This window comes from Lutra lutra, chromosome 15, assembly GCF_902655055.1.
Source record: "Lutra lutra chromosome 15, mLutLut1.2, whole genome shotgun sequence".
NCBI lineage: Eukaryota > Metazoa > Chordata > Mammalia > Carnivora > Mustelidae > Lutra > Lutra lutra.
The window spans coordinates 26379707-26395929 of record NC_062292.1 but is presented as its reverse complement, the minus strand read 5'-3'; the positions used below and the strand labels follow the sequence as shown (position 1 = coordinate 26395929).

At 35.4% G+C, this 16223-nt stretch overlaps 1 protein-coding gene across 6 annotated transcripts in view; it reads right to left on the bottom strand.

The window, feature by feature from the left end:
* The window catches only part of COP1 (COP1 E3 ubiquitin ligase), a 250858-nt gene that overhangs the window by 145290 nt on the left and 89345 nt on the right, over positions 1-16223 (bottom strand). For all 6 annotated transcript variants that reach the window (XM_047704561.1, XM_047704560.1, XM_047704558.1 and 3 more), the window contains 2 exons: positions 8359-8473; positions 2522-2657 (listed from right to left, as the gene is read on the bottom strand). In XM_047704561.1, coding sequence (XP_047560517.1) covers positions 2522-2657; positions 8359-8473 — 251 coding nt within the window. The remainder of the gene's footprint in view (positions 1-2521; positions 2658-8358; positions 8474-16223) is intronic.

Genomic DNA, 16223 nt, shown 5'->3' with positions numbered 1-16223 from the left:
TCTTCATCTCTCCTCTCTTATATTATAAACCTTCAAAACTGAAATGTTTTCTGAAATGTCAATTCAATGTCAATGAAAGAAAAGATGTTAGCATGCAAGATGAAATAACTGAAGGTACCTTTTAAATTTTTAATTGAAATATTTTAATAAAACAAATCTCACTTTTATTTTTTTTAAGCATATACTATTCTTTTTTTTTTTTTAAAGATTTTTTTTTAATTTATTTATTTGTCAGAGAGAGAGAGAGGGAGAGAGAGCGAGCACAGGCAGACAGAATGGCAGGCAGAGGCAGAGGGAGAAGCAGGCTCCCAGATGAGCAAGGAGCCCGATGTGGGACTCGATCCCAGGACGCTGGGATCATGACCTGAGCCGAAGGCAGCTGCCCAACCAGCTGAGCCACCCAGGCGTCCCCAAATCTCACTTTTAAAAAAAAATTTATTTATTCCAGAGAAAGAGCAAGTAAGCATGGGCAGGTGGGGGAAGAGAGCGTCAAGCAGACTCCAAGGGACTGCGGGAGTCGGACATCCAGCGAACTGCATCAACCGGGCACCCCTAATCTCACTTTCATTAAGTGGTATTTCCAAATTGAAATCTCATTTAAGTATTCAGTAAACTTGTGCCTCAGAATACACAGTGTTCTGACATAAATGTCTCTGTATGATCAAGAGTTAATATTCCTGAAACCAATATTACACTATGTGTTAACTAACTAGAATTTAAACAAAACTTTGGAGGAGGGAGGGAGGACTTAATAGCATTAAAAAAAAAAAAAAAAAAAAAAGCCCAGAATCATATTAAAATCAAGCTTAAAAAAAAAAAGCCCAGAATTACATTAAAATCAAGCTATTTTAATTATATTAAAATCAGTTTTCAAAAATGATGAAAACAGGGGTGCCTGGGTGGCTCAGTTCTCCAGCACCTACCTTCAGCTCAGGTCATGATCCCAGGGACCTGGGATCAAGCCCCTCGTCAAGCTCCCTGCTCCTCCCTCTCCTATTTCCCCTGCTTGTGTTCCTTCTCTCTCTCTCTCTCTCTCTCTGTCAAAAAAATAAATCTTTTTTTAAAAATGATGAAATAAAATGGCTCTTATTCTTTTTTAAATCCTAGAGGTGTATAACCAATTCTAGATTTCTAACTAGAAATGATGCTTTTGTAATATAAAGTTAAGATGGAAATTTTTACTATTTTTTGGATTTTTGTTCCTTCCTTAATGGAAAAGAAAATACAATGCAGGATGAATTTACAGTGCTAAGGGACATTAATCTATATTAAAATAGAGCTATAATCTGCATTATATTTTAGTTGAGTAGAGCCACATAATTACAAGTAAATGTATTTATCAGGTCATTATTATAAACTTCCATCGTTTTTGCCATTTCATATTCAAGCTACATCTCTGAATCTCTTAAAAATATATATTATACATTCTTACACTAATTAAGAACTTAAGGGGCACCTGGGTGGCTCAGTTAAGCAACCAGCTTTTGGTTTCAGTTCAGGTCACGATCTAAGGGTTGTGGGATTGAGCCTCGTGTCAGGCTCCTCCCTGGGTGTGGAGACTGCTTGGGATTCTCTCTCCCCTCTCCCCCCCTTACCAGCTCCCACTTGTGCATAAGCACACCAGTGCATTCTCAAAAAAAAAAAAAAAAAAAAAAAATTAAGTAATAATATTACACTGTCACTCCAAGCTAAAGCGTTTCAAAAACTTTCTTACATTTTTTCTACAAAAACACTGAAATAATACTAAGAGCTTTCCTAAACCAAGCATCAAATCTGGCCAATTCACGATTGTACTCTTAGCCTAGCCCACATTAAGGGGTCGATTAATTTTTGCTATATAAATTTAATTACTCATTTAATTAATTAGTTAAATAAGCCCCACAATCTACTGCATTTTCAAGTTTTAATCATTCCAGTGCTTGATAAAGAAAGCACATATTACCAACACATAGAAAAAAAAAAAATGAATGTGAGGGGTGCCTCGGTGGCTCAGTGGGTTAAGGGTGAAATGGACAAATTCTTTTAAAGACACAAATTAAAAACAATGTTCAATCAAGAAAAAATCAATAACCTGATTAGTCTTATACTTCTTTTAAAAACTTAATTTGTACTCAAAACTCTTCCCTCAAAGAAAACTCAAGGCCAAGATAGTTTCAATGGAGAATTCTACAAAATATATAAAGAAGTAATAATACCAATTCTTCACAAACTGTTGTAGAAAACTGAAGATGAGGGAGCCCTTATGAGAAGAGCATACATACCCTGTCACCAAAACCAGACAAAACCATTATAAAAACACAAACTGAAACCCAATGAGGTGAATACTATTAACCATTCCATTTTAAAGATGAAGACATTGAGGACTAAAGAGATTCAGGAACTTGCCCAGGACCACAGAACTAAAACTGACAGGCAACCTGACTTCAGAACACAGACTCTTAACTAGAACAATGAAACTGTCAAATTAAATTTTAGATACTCTTGCAAAAGTAAATAGTAAAGGGTGCTGCCCAATACTTACCTAGAGACTATGCTGGAACCATTATACAGATCACTAGCATATGACAATGTAGCCAAAGGTCGTACTGAATTGTATCGAGTAAACTTAGACAAGCATTCCTGAAATTCATCCAACTGGCTTGCAGTTCTACTATCATCTACACAAAGAAAACAAAACAAAATAAATGGAATTGCGATGTAAGTTAAAAAGCAGTATACACAGATTAAAAATTATATTCTAAATACAAACAATTCTTAAGTATTTTTTAAGATTTTATTTATTTATTTGACAGAGAGAGAGAGATCACAAGTCAGCAGAGAAGCAGGTGGGGCGGGGTGTGGGGGAGGGAAGCAGGCCCCCTGCTGAGGCTTAACCCACTGAGCCACTCCAGGCATCCCATTTCTTAAGTATTTAGAAAACACTAGTATGCACTTATTATTCAGGTGATCTTTCAGCTTTAATAATTTTTTAGTTGTTCATTGAAAGACACTGTCTCTTTCAACACCGATAAAAACATACTATAGTTTATGTTTTAAGCAATAATTTCTTAGAAAAATAAAAAAGTACCTCTGATCAAGAGAAATTTAATCTTTTATTAAAATAAAAATTCTTTAAAATGGAGAAAGTGAAGATGGACAGGAGTACATACACTAAGCACATTTGTTATTTTGAAGGAACACATTTACAGAGATACTTCTGCATGCCCACATTTATTTACTATCAAAACACAATTTGTAACATAATTTAGATTAAGAAAGCAACTGCTTTTTAAGTAAAAATAAAGTGAAATACTTGTTCACATTATACTTTAATATTTCTCAAATCCAATTCTGAAAAGGGAGTGGAAAACTGCAATATATCAATTATTCTCAAAAATAAACAAAATGCTTCTACTCAAATGTCTTGGTAGAATATGGAAAATTCCATCCACTAGAACACTGTATAAATACTGAGTAAAGTCCATTTCAGTAAACTATTCATAATGAAGTTTTGTGGAATTTAAATCATAAAATCATCTCATATAAGACTGGGATTAAATACAGCTATCCATTCTCTAATCTAGAAACAAGACTACAGAGAAAACATGAATAAGAAATCATTGCTTTTCAAAACTGCTTTACATTTGGACTTGTATTTTCCTTTCCAAAGAAAGAAAAGTAAAACACCCAATTTAGTTAGCTTCCTAACTAAAATTTGAAGTAAGATTGTTACAACACTGTTTTTATACCTTTCTTCTTAGTTTTAGCTCATACACATACAGACACATACAATTTTTTCAAGGTAAACTTTTTTGTGATTCCCCTACTTTTTAAAGATTTATTTATTTGAGAGAGAGAGAAAGAGAACGCGTGTGCATTGGCCCATGAGAAGAGGAAGGAAGAGAGAGAGAGAGGAAGCAGACTCCCTGATGAGCAGGAAGTCTAATGTGGTGCTCCGTCTCACAACCCTGAGATAACCTGAGCCAAAACCCAAGAGTTGGACACATAACCAAATGAGCCACCCAGGTGCCCCATAATTTCCCGTTCTTAAATGTCCTCTAAAATAAGTAGGCATAATGAAATTTAGATATAAGGATCATTATGTCTGGGGTACCTGATGGCTCAATTGGCTAAGCATCTGCCCTCGGCTCAGGTCACGATCCGGGAATCCCAGGATCAAGCCCCGTGTAAGGCTCCCCATGTCAGACTCTTTGGGAAGTCTGCTTCTCCCTCTGCTCCCTACCCAGCTTGGCTCGTGCTCTCTCTCTCTCAAATAAATAATAAATAAAATCTTAAAAAAATAAGTCATTACATTTACAGAGTTAAGGTACAAAGAATAGAGAGTAAAGAATTTATTTAGTTCATCTGGAGATATTAGGTTATCTTGAAGATAACTACTGACATAAACTTATCTAACACTTATTACAATGAAAAACAATAGCTAGTCTCTGATACTAAGCTTCTGTCTTCAATATTTTACATTTTAAAGGTTTAAACACTAACAGCAAATTCATCTAATAACCTATATCAAAGGTTCCAATTTTATAGTGTTTCCATTCTAAACACAACAAAAAACAAACCTAATTAGCATGCACTGTCATAATGTTACTTAAATAATGCTCCTCCTCCATAAAAATTATTCTCAGTAAATTCAACAAACTGGAAATACATCATGGGTTACTGCAGTAAAACAAATCAACTTTACTACAAAGTGGTTTGAATGTAACAACTAATTGAATCTTTTTACACATAATCCTGTTAACTGAGTACTTCATGTAATAAATAGTGACTTCAAAGACACCTTAGATATTTATGTATTAATTTAATGTAAATCTATTCTTTCATATTTTGACACCAATCCCTAAGGACAAAAAATTCACAAGCATTCAAAAGAATGTATATTCTGTTGAAGACCATAATCTTTGTCTGGGTAGCTAAACTTTCCTGGTCATCTACCTATTCATTAACACCTACTTCCAACAGAAGTTATAAAGAAAACACTAAAAATGGTTATTTTAGTATCTGAAAGTAGAAGGATTCAATTTTCATGGTTATGAAAATGTAGGATTTTGTTTGGTTGGTAGATTTATGGTTAATAATCACACATATCTGCAAGCATATTATTTTTCCTATTCCAATGACGGATTAGTTTGTCAAAGTGTGTTTGGCATTTTTCTCTCTTCTAATGCTTTATAATTTACCTTCTCTTCCAATCACAACTAAGAGTTCAGAGCATTAATCTCTTAAGCTTCACCTATCATTTTCAGAGTTGAAAACTGAAAGTCAGAAAGAGGGGATGAATTCTCATTTAAAAATATACAGAAGGAAAAACACTATGTACTCCATTAGGTAGAAGTTAAAATTTCCTCTTCACAGTTAAGGACAATAGGAGGACCTTCATATCCAGCAATACGGTAAGTGTAGTCAATGTGAAAGTTCAGTAAGACAAACTTGAGACTCCTAAAAACTAAGGACAAATGTTTTAAGTACAATATAGCCCTGCCCACAAAAATGAAACTTAATCTTCCTCCTGATTTTAATTTATCCCACCTTCCAGTAATCTTACATCCCCAAAATAAATTGGTCTGTGACTACAGCTTTACTCTGCCACAGCATGCCTATGCTGCTAGTTACTTAAAAATTATTCCCCAATCTCTCTTTCCTACCATGCTTTTTTTAAATGTCTGCCGTTTGCCTATGGATGTATTTCAAAATCGTACCAACAAATAACATCTAACAGGGTTAACGTGAACCTTCTGCCAATCAGATTCTAAGTCTCAAACCATTTTCAATTTCACAGCTTTCTACTCCACTTTGCAGACTATTAAAGGCTCAGTAAGGGGCTCAATTCCCAGGCAACACAATGAAAGTTTTCCATCTTATAAAAACTGTTAATCATTAATTTCATACACATTTATAAACAAAGCTTGGCTCCCTCACAGGAAAAATGGTACGTTAACCTCCTTTTTCCTCCACCACCAATCCTGATGCAAATTTTTCCAAAGGTCCTAAGCAATGTATAGATTTTATATTTTTTTCCTTCTAATTTTTATTTAAACTCTAGTCACTCAGCACACAGTGCAATATTAGTTTCAGGAGTATTCAGTGATTCTTACTGAATAGTAACTTACATATGACACCTAGTGCTCATCATAAGAATTGTGCTCCTTCATCAGGCTCTCTGCTCAGCGGGGAGCCTGCTTCCTCCTCTCTCTCTGCCTGCCTCTCTGCCTACTTGTGATCTCTGTCAAATAAATAAATAAAATCTTTAAAAAAAAAAAAAAAGAAAGAAAGAAAGAATTGTGCTCCTTAATACCCAGCACCCATCTAGCCCATCCCCCACTCATCTCCCTCCATCACCCCTCAGTTTATTCTCTATCTCTTATGGTTTGTTTTCTCTCCTTTTACCCCCATTCCCATATGTTCTTCTGTTTTGTTTCTTCAATTCCACATGAGTGAAATCATATGGTATTTGCCTTCCTCTGACTTATTTCACTTAGCATAATACATACTAGCTCTGTCCACATCACTGTGAATTGCCAAGATTTCATTCTTTTTGATGGCTAATATTTTATAGTGAATATATACCACATCTTCTTTATCCATTCATAACTCAATGGACATCTGGGCTCTTTCCATAGTTTGGCTATTGTTAGTAATACTGCTATAAACATCAGGATGCACGTAGGCCCCTTTGAATCTGTATTTTTGTTATCCTTTGAGTAAATACCTAATACTGCAATTGCTAGAACATAGGGTAGTTCTATTGTTGACATTTTGAGAAACCTCCATACTGTTTTCCAGAGTGGCTACAACAGTTTGCATTCCCGCCAATGTGCAAGAGGGTTCCCCTTTCTCCACATCCTTGCCAATAACCATTGTTTCTTACGTTCTTAATTTTAACAATGTGTACATTTTAATATAAACATGCCGGGGCGCCTGGGTGGCTCAGTGGGTTAAGCCGCTGCCTTCGGCTCAGGTTATGATCTCGGGGTCCTGGGATCGAGCCCCGCATCAGGCTCTCTGCTCAGCAGGGAGCCTGCTTCCTCCTCTCTCTCTACCTGCCTCTCTGCCTGCTTGTGATCTCTCTGTCAAATAAATAAATAAAATCTTTAAAAAAAAAAAAAACTATTAATATAAACATGCCTATTCAAGAAAAAACTAAGGACAAATTTTTTTTTTTTTTTTTAAAGATTTTATTTATTTATTCGACAGAGAGAGATCACAAGTAGGCAGAGAGGCAGGCAGAGAGAGAGGAAGGGAAGCAGGCTTCCTGCTGAGCAGCGAGCCCGATGCGGGACTCGATCCCAGGACCCTGGGATCATGACCTGAGCCGAAGGCAGCGGCTTAACCCACTGAGCCACCCAGGCGCCCACTAAGGACAAATTTTAACATCTAATAAAATATCACTCTTCTTTTTTCTTGGTGGTCTTCATTTTGAGCAGGTGTATTATTAATGACATGAGTTAAATGAGCACCTAACTTATACCAAGCATTATATTTTATAGTATATGTGCTGCCGAAGCAAACAATATTTTATATTTTATAGATATATTTATATCACCTATAAATCCTAAAAAACAAAACAGAACATGGGGTTGGTATTAATGTCCCTACTTCATTGGTGAGCAAAGACACTGAGAAAGTTACAGCTCCAAAGACACTGAGAAAGTTACAGCTCAACGGGCAGAACTATAGTAATGCAATGAAAATATCCAATGTTATCATGTCCATGACATTGCATAAGTTATTTCCTCTATTTGAAGATGTTTCTAATTAACTTAGTTAACGAATTCTTGCCTTGATGAAATATAATCCTCTGAAATGCCTACAGTGATCATTCCCTTCCATTTCCCCATTTTCAACTTGGTGAGGATCTCTCATTCCTAGCTGTATTAGTGGATATTCTTCTCTATTCCCCTAATACACTTATACAACATATAATATCACACACCTGTTGCTTTCCGCCACTGAATTTATAATACTCCCTAATAAGAGAAATCGGTTCTTTCACCTTTTTATTCTTAGCAGAAAGGACAGTGCTTAGAACTTAATAAATGTTTAATATTTAATAATAAGAGGCAATTGAATGGAACTTACTTTTCCTAGCAACATATTCATGGTTGATTTTTTTTCTTAACTTTATATAGCTCACTTCACAAAGATTAAAAATCCTCAAATAGAGGGAAAAAACAAAAATAGCTATGGGAAAGCAATGTTCTTCAAGATCGCCAAGAACCTCCACAACATTCTGGTAGAATATGTCAAAAACACACACTTTTGCTCTATAAATAGAACGTTATATAAATTCAGCATAAGAAGCTAGAAATGGATCTGACATAAGAAGCTGATGTATTTTTAGAAGTCTGGAATATGTACCTGAAATACGAGACATCCTTGTAGAAAAGTAACATTGCTCTAAGTCTTCAAAATGAGCAGTGAGTCGTTTTCTTCTTGATGCTAATGTGCTGTTATACCAAGGCTGTTTCTTTGTCTAAAGTAGTAACAAGAAAAGATACTTGTAACTTAGGACAAATGATAGTCTTTTTCTGCACAGAATATCTAAATGATTGCATATTCAAAATATCAACATATTAAAATAACTACAAATGGTAAATATTCATAGTTCTTACCATATTTTTCCATTTTTATTTTAAAATGCAAATAGGCTACGGGTTTGAAGGAGCTGGGGGCCAGCTCTAGTCCCTGAGCCCAAGGCTCCTGGGGAAGCCTGGTTGTAATGTAAGGGAAGGCGGAAATCTATCAACATACATCAGGTTATATGGAGGTGCACAGGTAGGGGAGGATGAGATGGACCAAAGGCCAGAGGGGAGAGGTTTCTGGGGATAGTGAAATGCCTGAGAATGGGGCCCCATCAGGGAGAAGGAAGAAGCAGCCCAGTGGGGGCAAGTGCTGAGTCCTAGCTGGGCTATGCCCCTGGTTGATACAATATAGTTTGCTCTAAAACGCTAATCTTCCAGCATAAATAAATAAATAAATAAATAAAATATGCAAATAGGTTCTGAAGGCCAATTTTATAAGAATGAAATAAGAAGCTTCTTTCAATTCTCTAAATTAAATTCAGATAGAATGTTATAACTACCATGCTAAATTTTAGAATTTTGAGAATTTTAATGATGTTCACAAGAAAACTTTGACATCATCCTTATATTGCAGCCCTGTACTCTGAATAACAGAAATAGTTCTTGATTGTCAGAATATATAAGTTAATACTGATTATTAAATTAAGGGGCAATAATATGTAATACACATGTACTGATCTAAAATATACATTAGAAAATCAGAATAACTAAATCTGATATATATAAAGCCAGCAAACCTGAAAAATACTGGCATAGAAATCTATAAAAAAAGAATCTATGATCCTCAATATTGCCTACACCATGTTAAATGAAAGGATAAGACAATTCTTTCCACAAATGGCTATTGTCTATGATGCTTGAGGCCCACAAACAGACACAGAGGAGACACATGATGAGAGCTTGAGAGACACAAGTTCACCATAACTATACAACAACTGCAAATGTATCTAAGTAAGAAATATTAAGGCACTACCTTGAACAAAACACTCTAAAGTGAACCCCTGCTGAAACTGGATGGTAGGTAAAAATCTTATTTTAAAGCAGTGCTTGGATCACAAGAAATTAAGTAAGACAACTTCCAAAGATGTAACAGATACACAACCAAACAAGAAGCTGAACTCAGAGAAGTGGTATCAAAGAAAATATAATGGTGCAGAGGAGGGGAAAGACAAAGAGGGCAATACTTAGAGACAAATAACAAATAAAAAAACTAAAACTGAGAGAGACTGAAAAGAGAATTTGTGAACTGAAAGATAAATCTAAAGGAGTTAACCAGAACTATTAGGATAAAAGATTAAAAGAGAAAATTTGAAACAGAAGTTAAGAAAGATAAAAGTATAAGGTTGAAAATACGGGCACTTAGAGACCTGGAAAATTTTAACAGACCGAAGAAGAAATACTGAAGAATTCATGTTGACAATTTTTCAGAACTGAAAACAGACAAAATTCAAAGAAATTATTCTTATCAAGTAGGATATTATAAGAGAAATCAATAATTAGACACAACGAAGCAAACTGTGTTTCTATCCAAAAACAAAATGATTTCAAAATCAGACAAATTAGGGCACCTGGGTGGCTCATTCAGTTAAGCAAGCCCCTGACTCTTGATTTTGTTTTGGCTGAGGTCATGACCTTGGGGTCATGAGATGGAGCCCCCAGTCAGGCTCCCCACTCAATGGGAGGTCAGCCTGAGATGCTCGTTCTCCTCCTTCTGCCCCTCCCCCAATTCATCGACAATCTTCCTTTCTCCCTCTGTCTCTATCTCTCTCATAAGTATATAATTTTTTTTTCCCAAAGACCCCATCTATTTATATAAGAGAAAGAGAGAAAGAGCAAGAGCACACTCAAGCACAAGCAGGGGGAGATCCAGAGGGAGAGAGAAAAGGAGAAGGAGACTCTCTGCATAGCAGGGAACCCAACGTGGAACTCAATTCCAGGCCCCTGGTATCATGACCCGAGCTGGAGGCAGATGCCTAACCAACTGAGCTACCCAGGCACCCCTAAATAAATAAATCTTGAAAAAAAAAAATCAAACAAACAAGAAAAGATAACTCATCTGACAGGACCAACAATTAACAAAGAAAATACTGAAGAGCAATAAAAGAAGCTAAGGGAGCGAACCTTGGTTACCCTCAAAAAGTCGAAAGAAAACAATTCCAATCTAAAATCTAAAATTCAGATCCTGGGACACCTGGGTAGCTCAGTGGGTTAAGCCTCTGCCTTCAGCTCAGGTCATGATCTCAGGGTCCTGGGATGGGCTCTCTGCTCAGCAGGGAGCCTGCTTTCCCCCTCTCTCTCTCTGCCTGCTGCTCTGCCTACTTGTGATCTCTCTCTCTCTGTCAAATAAATAAATAAAATCTTTTAAAAAATAGATAGATAAATAAATAAATAAGATAAAATTCAGATCCTAACAAAACTATCTTGCAACAAAGTGAGCTAAGTATTTTTTCATGTGAATGAAAACAAAGACTATTGCCTAAAGCCATTTCTAAAGAAATGTGTGAAACTGTATGCTTGAAAAATTCAGTAAACAAACCAGAAGGCCTGAACATAAAATGAAAAGAAGAAAACCTATAACCATTAAGCAATTTTAAATACCGTTTGTAACATTAATTATAATATCTAAATTACGGTGCTTAAGAACAAGTCAGAATAAATACACCAAAAAACGGCATATAAATCAGAAGAGTGAAGAAAGTTTCAATTCTGGAGCACTTAATGTTGTTCAGGAGAGTAATTAAGATATTAAATTTAATGAAAAATTGCTCAATATCACTGATCAGGGAAATGCTAATCAAAACCACAATGGAGATATCACCTCATACCTGTCAAAATGGCTAAAGTCAAAACAAACAAACAAACAAACAAACAAACAAGTGTTGACAAGGATATGGAGAAAAAGGAGCCCTTGTATGTACACTGTTGATGGGAATGAAAACTGGTTAAGCCATTGTGGAAAAGAGAATGGAGATCCCTCAGAAAATTAAAAGCAGAACTACCATATGATCCAGTAATTCCACTCCTGGGTATTTACCCAAACAATGTGAAAATACTAATTCAAAAAGATGCAAGCACTCTATGTTTACTGCAGCATTATTTACAATAGCTAAACTATGGAAGCAGCCCAAGTGTCCACTGATAGATGAACAGATAAAGAAGATGTGGTGTATGGGTGGGCGGGGGGATATTACTCAGCCACGAAAAAGAACGAAATTTGCTATTTGCAACAAACATGGATGGATCTGGAGGGTATAACAGGTTTATACTTAGTAAACTAAGTCAGAAATAGACAAGTATCATATCATTTCACTCACATGTGGAATTTAATAGAACAAAACAAATGAACAAAGAAAAAAGACAAATCAAAAAACAGACTCTTCACAGAGAACAAACTGATGACTACTAGAGAGGAGGTAGGCGGGGAGATGTGTGAAATAGGTGAAGGGGATTAAGATTATACTTATCACAATGAGCACTGAGTAATATATAAAACTGTTGTATCATTATATTGTATATCTAAAACTAATACAGCATTGTATATCAACTAAAAAATTAAATTTATTAAAAAGATAATAAGTTTAGATTCTGTTTAGGTGTTAAGTCTGGATCAATTTCAAAGATAACTACTGAAAGCATAGTAACAGAATAGGTAACATTTAAAACAGTAAAATGGTGGGAGAAGGGGGTAAAAATTTAAGAGAAAAACACAAAAAGTGAGAAAGAGCAAGCATTAAAGAGTAATAAATATAAATACTAATTAAATTAGTGATGGGAATTTTAAAACACAACTGTATGCTATCTGCCAACACTGAAAATAGAAAGACACTAAAAATCTGGAAGTAATAACATGAAAAATAATATACTAGGCAAATTTAATCAAAGGAGAAAAAAAAAAAAGAAGAAAAGATTAATGGAAATGGAAATAGCCCCTGGAAATGCAAAACTTTCAACTTAATAATTATATACCCAGTACACACATAACAGCACAGCATCAAAAATATATAAAGTGGGCGCCTGGGTGGCTCGGTGGGTTAAAGCCTCTGCCTTCAGCTCAGGTAATGATCCCAGGGTCCTGGGATGGAGCCCCACCATCGGGCTCTTTGCTCAGCAGGGAGCCTGCTTCCTCCTCTCTCTCTCTGCCTGCCTCTCTGCCTACTTGCCTACTACTGTCTGTCAAATAAATAAATAAAATCTTTAAAATTAAAAAAATATATATATATATAAAGTAAAAATTCCTAAAGAAATTGACCAACCCAACAACATAGCAGATTAACCTCATCAACTCAACTAAGAAAATGATATGACCTAATTTAAAAGCTTAATTTAATGAATACATACAAAACACTGTATCCAATTAGAAACATATATTCCTCCTAAGCATACATAGAACATTTCCAAAATTGGCCATGTGTTATATCACTGAATATGTTTATAATCTCAAAAGGGCAGAATTTCTTAAATGAAACCCAAAGGGCACTAATTATAAAAGTTACAAATTCAGTAACTCAAATTTAGAACTTCTGTTCATCAAAATCTATCATTAGAGACAAGAAGATACAAACTCCCAAGAAGATATTCACCATATGCACAACACCTAAGAAACAAGTTATTACTACCTTGAACATATATTAAAGCTTTTATAAGTAAATCCAATATTTAAAAAATGGAAAAAGATATGAAATGCTGTTTCACAAAAAATAAAGACCAGTAAATATAACATGTTGACTTTAGAGTGTCAGAAAAATAAGAATTAAAACCAACAACTAATTTCTTTTCTTATCCACAAAAGTGGCAACCATTTACAGGTTCAATAGTACTAATTACTGACAAGGATGTGGAGAAACGAACTCCTATACTTCTGTGGTAGGAGCTTTATATTAATAAAAAGACTCTGAAAACAATTTGATATTATCGCAAAATATAAAAACTACTGATGTGTCTACCCTGTCACCCTCACTTCCTTTTCTAGGTACAAAATCTAGGGAAATTCTTGTACCAGTACATCAGGAGATATGAACAAAGATGCCCTTGATGGGGCGCCTGGGTGGCTCAGTGGGTTAAGCCGCTGCCTTCGGCTCAGGTCATGATCTCAGGGTCCTGGGATCGAGTCCTGCATCGGGCTCTCTGCTCAGCAGGGAGCCTGCTTCCCTCTCTCTCTCTGCCTGCCTCTCCATCTACTTGTGATCTCTCTCTGCAAATAAATAAATAAAATCTTTTAAAAAAAAGAAGATGCCCTTGACAGCAAAAACAAAAACTCTACAAAAGCATCAAATGCACACAGGCTGGACAACTGATAAATTGTGGTACATTAACAAAATGGAAGATGAAGCAACTATATCCCTAGACATCAGGAACTAATCTTTGAAAAAACAGATCTCAAAAAACTACATATTTAATCATTTTTACAAAGTCTACATACAGCCAAACTAAATAATATAAGGATACACATATGTACAGTAAATCTATTTTAAGAAATCAACATACTGAAAAACAGAAATGTCAGAAAAAGTAATTAGTACTGGACATGAAGCAAGGTGACATAATTTGTTGGAAGCACAGGGGTAATTTGAACAGTTCTAGTAATTAACATTAAGAGCTCAGTTCATAGATTTTCTTTTATTGTAATTGTGCTTCTATTTACATATTCGTGAAATACATTCATTTTTTTATGTACCAATATAATTTTTATAAATTCTGAGGGGAAAAAATCTGGATTTTTTTTTTTTTCAGATTTTATTTTTGTCAGCCAGAGAGAGAGAGACAGCCACACAAACCGGGGGAGCAGCAGGCAGAGGAAGAAGCAGGTTCCCTGCCAAGCAAGGAGCCCAATATGGGACTCTATCCTAGGACCCCAGGATCATGACCTGAGCCCAAAGAGATGCTTAATAAACTAAGCAACCCAGGAATCCCCAAGAATATGGATTTTTTTAAAAAAGTGATCTGCTCAATGGAAACACAGAAAAAATTTTAGTCTGAAACATGAGAATGATTACAAAAACAAAAATCAAGAATATAATAAAGAAGCATTTAAAAACACTGTTGCCAGGGCACCTGGGTATCTCACTGGGTTAAAGCCTCTGCCTTCGGCTCAGGTCATGATCTCAGGGTCCTGGGATGATCTCAGCAGGGAGCCTGCTTCCCCCCCCCCATCTGCCTGCCTTTCTGCCTACTTGTGATCTCTCTCTCTTTCTCTCTGTCAAATAAATAAATAAATAAATAAATAACAAAAAAAAATGTTGCCTTCCAGGTTTTATAGCAACTTTTTTTTTTCACAGTTATTGTGCTTTTTTTTTTTTTTAAGATTTTCTTTATTTATTTGAGAGATAGAATGAGAGAGAGCATGAAAGGGGAAAAGGTCAGAGGGAGCAGCTGCCTCCCCATGGAGCTGGGAGCCCAATGTGGGACTCAATCCCCGAACTCCAGGATCATGACCTGAGCTGAAGGCAGTCGCTTAACCAACTGAGCCACCCAGGCGCCCACAATTACTTTGCTATTTACTCTTAGCTTTTCTTGAATTTTTTTTTTTTCAGTGCAATTCCTACCTTATCCATGCAAAATTAGGTTGTTTCACAATTCTTCGTAAAAATGCGTTGCTTAGCTCATTGCCATAATAATTATTAAATTTACAAATAACATTAATACAAATGAACACAAATACACTAATTGCAAAGGGGAAGATGTTTGAGAATATGAACTGGTTATAGATAATCTACAAGGCCAATCATCAGAATGAACATATTCAGAATAAGGTCTAGATGTAGGATATAAATATGACTAAAAATCAAAAGGAAATATTTATCACTTGTGTTGATCTAGATTACGTCTAAATAAAAAATGGCCACATTTACCAAATGTCTGACTTATTTCACTTAACTTTTAAATCTATCCATGTTGTAGTAAATGCTAGGTTTTTTGGGGGGGAGCTGAATAATATACCACTGTGTGTGTATATATATATACACACACACACATCTTCTCTATCCATTCATCCATTAAAGGAGAGATACCAAAATATAGAGTTTTTTTATATGTATATGTTTTATACATATATGAAATATATGATTGTATAAATATTATGTATTATATACTGACCAGTATGGATGCATCTCAGCTAGTCTGGATTGCCCACATGGTTATCTCTAGACTCTTGCCTATATTATGGAATGTATTCACTAAAGAAAGATAAATTATATTCTATAACCAAAAGTGAGTTGCTTTGGAGCAAAACTGATTAGTCTGTTTAGTGATAATAAATGAATTTATGATATGTACATGGTTTCAGTGAAGTCCTACAGGCTGGCCATGTAAGTAGAATGTACCGCTTGTGTGATTAATTTAAGAGATCCCAACCACAAGCCAACTTTGGATTCTTATTACTGAGGTACTTGAAATACAAGCCAGTAGTAGCTCTAAACCTGGAGACAAAGATGTTCCAATGTGACCCAGTGTAGAAGGACAAAGAAGCTTGGACCTGAAATCACCAGACCCCTTTCAAGGAGTATCCTGGTTCCTGCTTGGTATCCACTGCCTTTAATCAAACTGTTCCAGAAGTATAAACTATTTGACTTCTGTGAATCCTTTCATTAATCAAACACTGAAAGTGATTATATGTAATTAATGCATATATATCTGTATAGATAA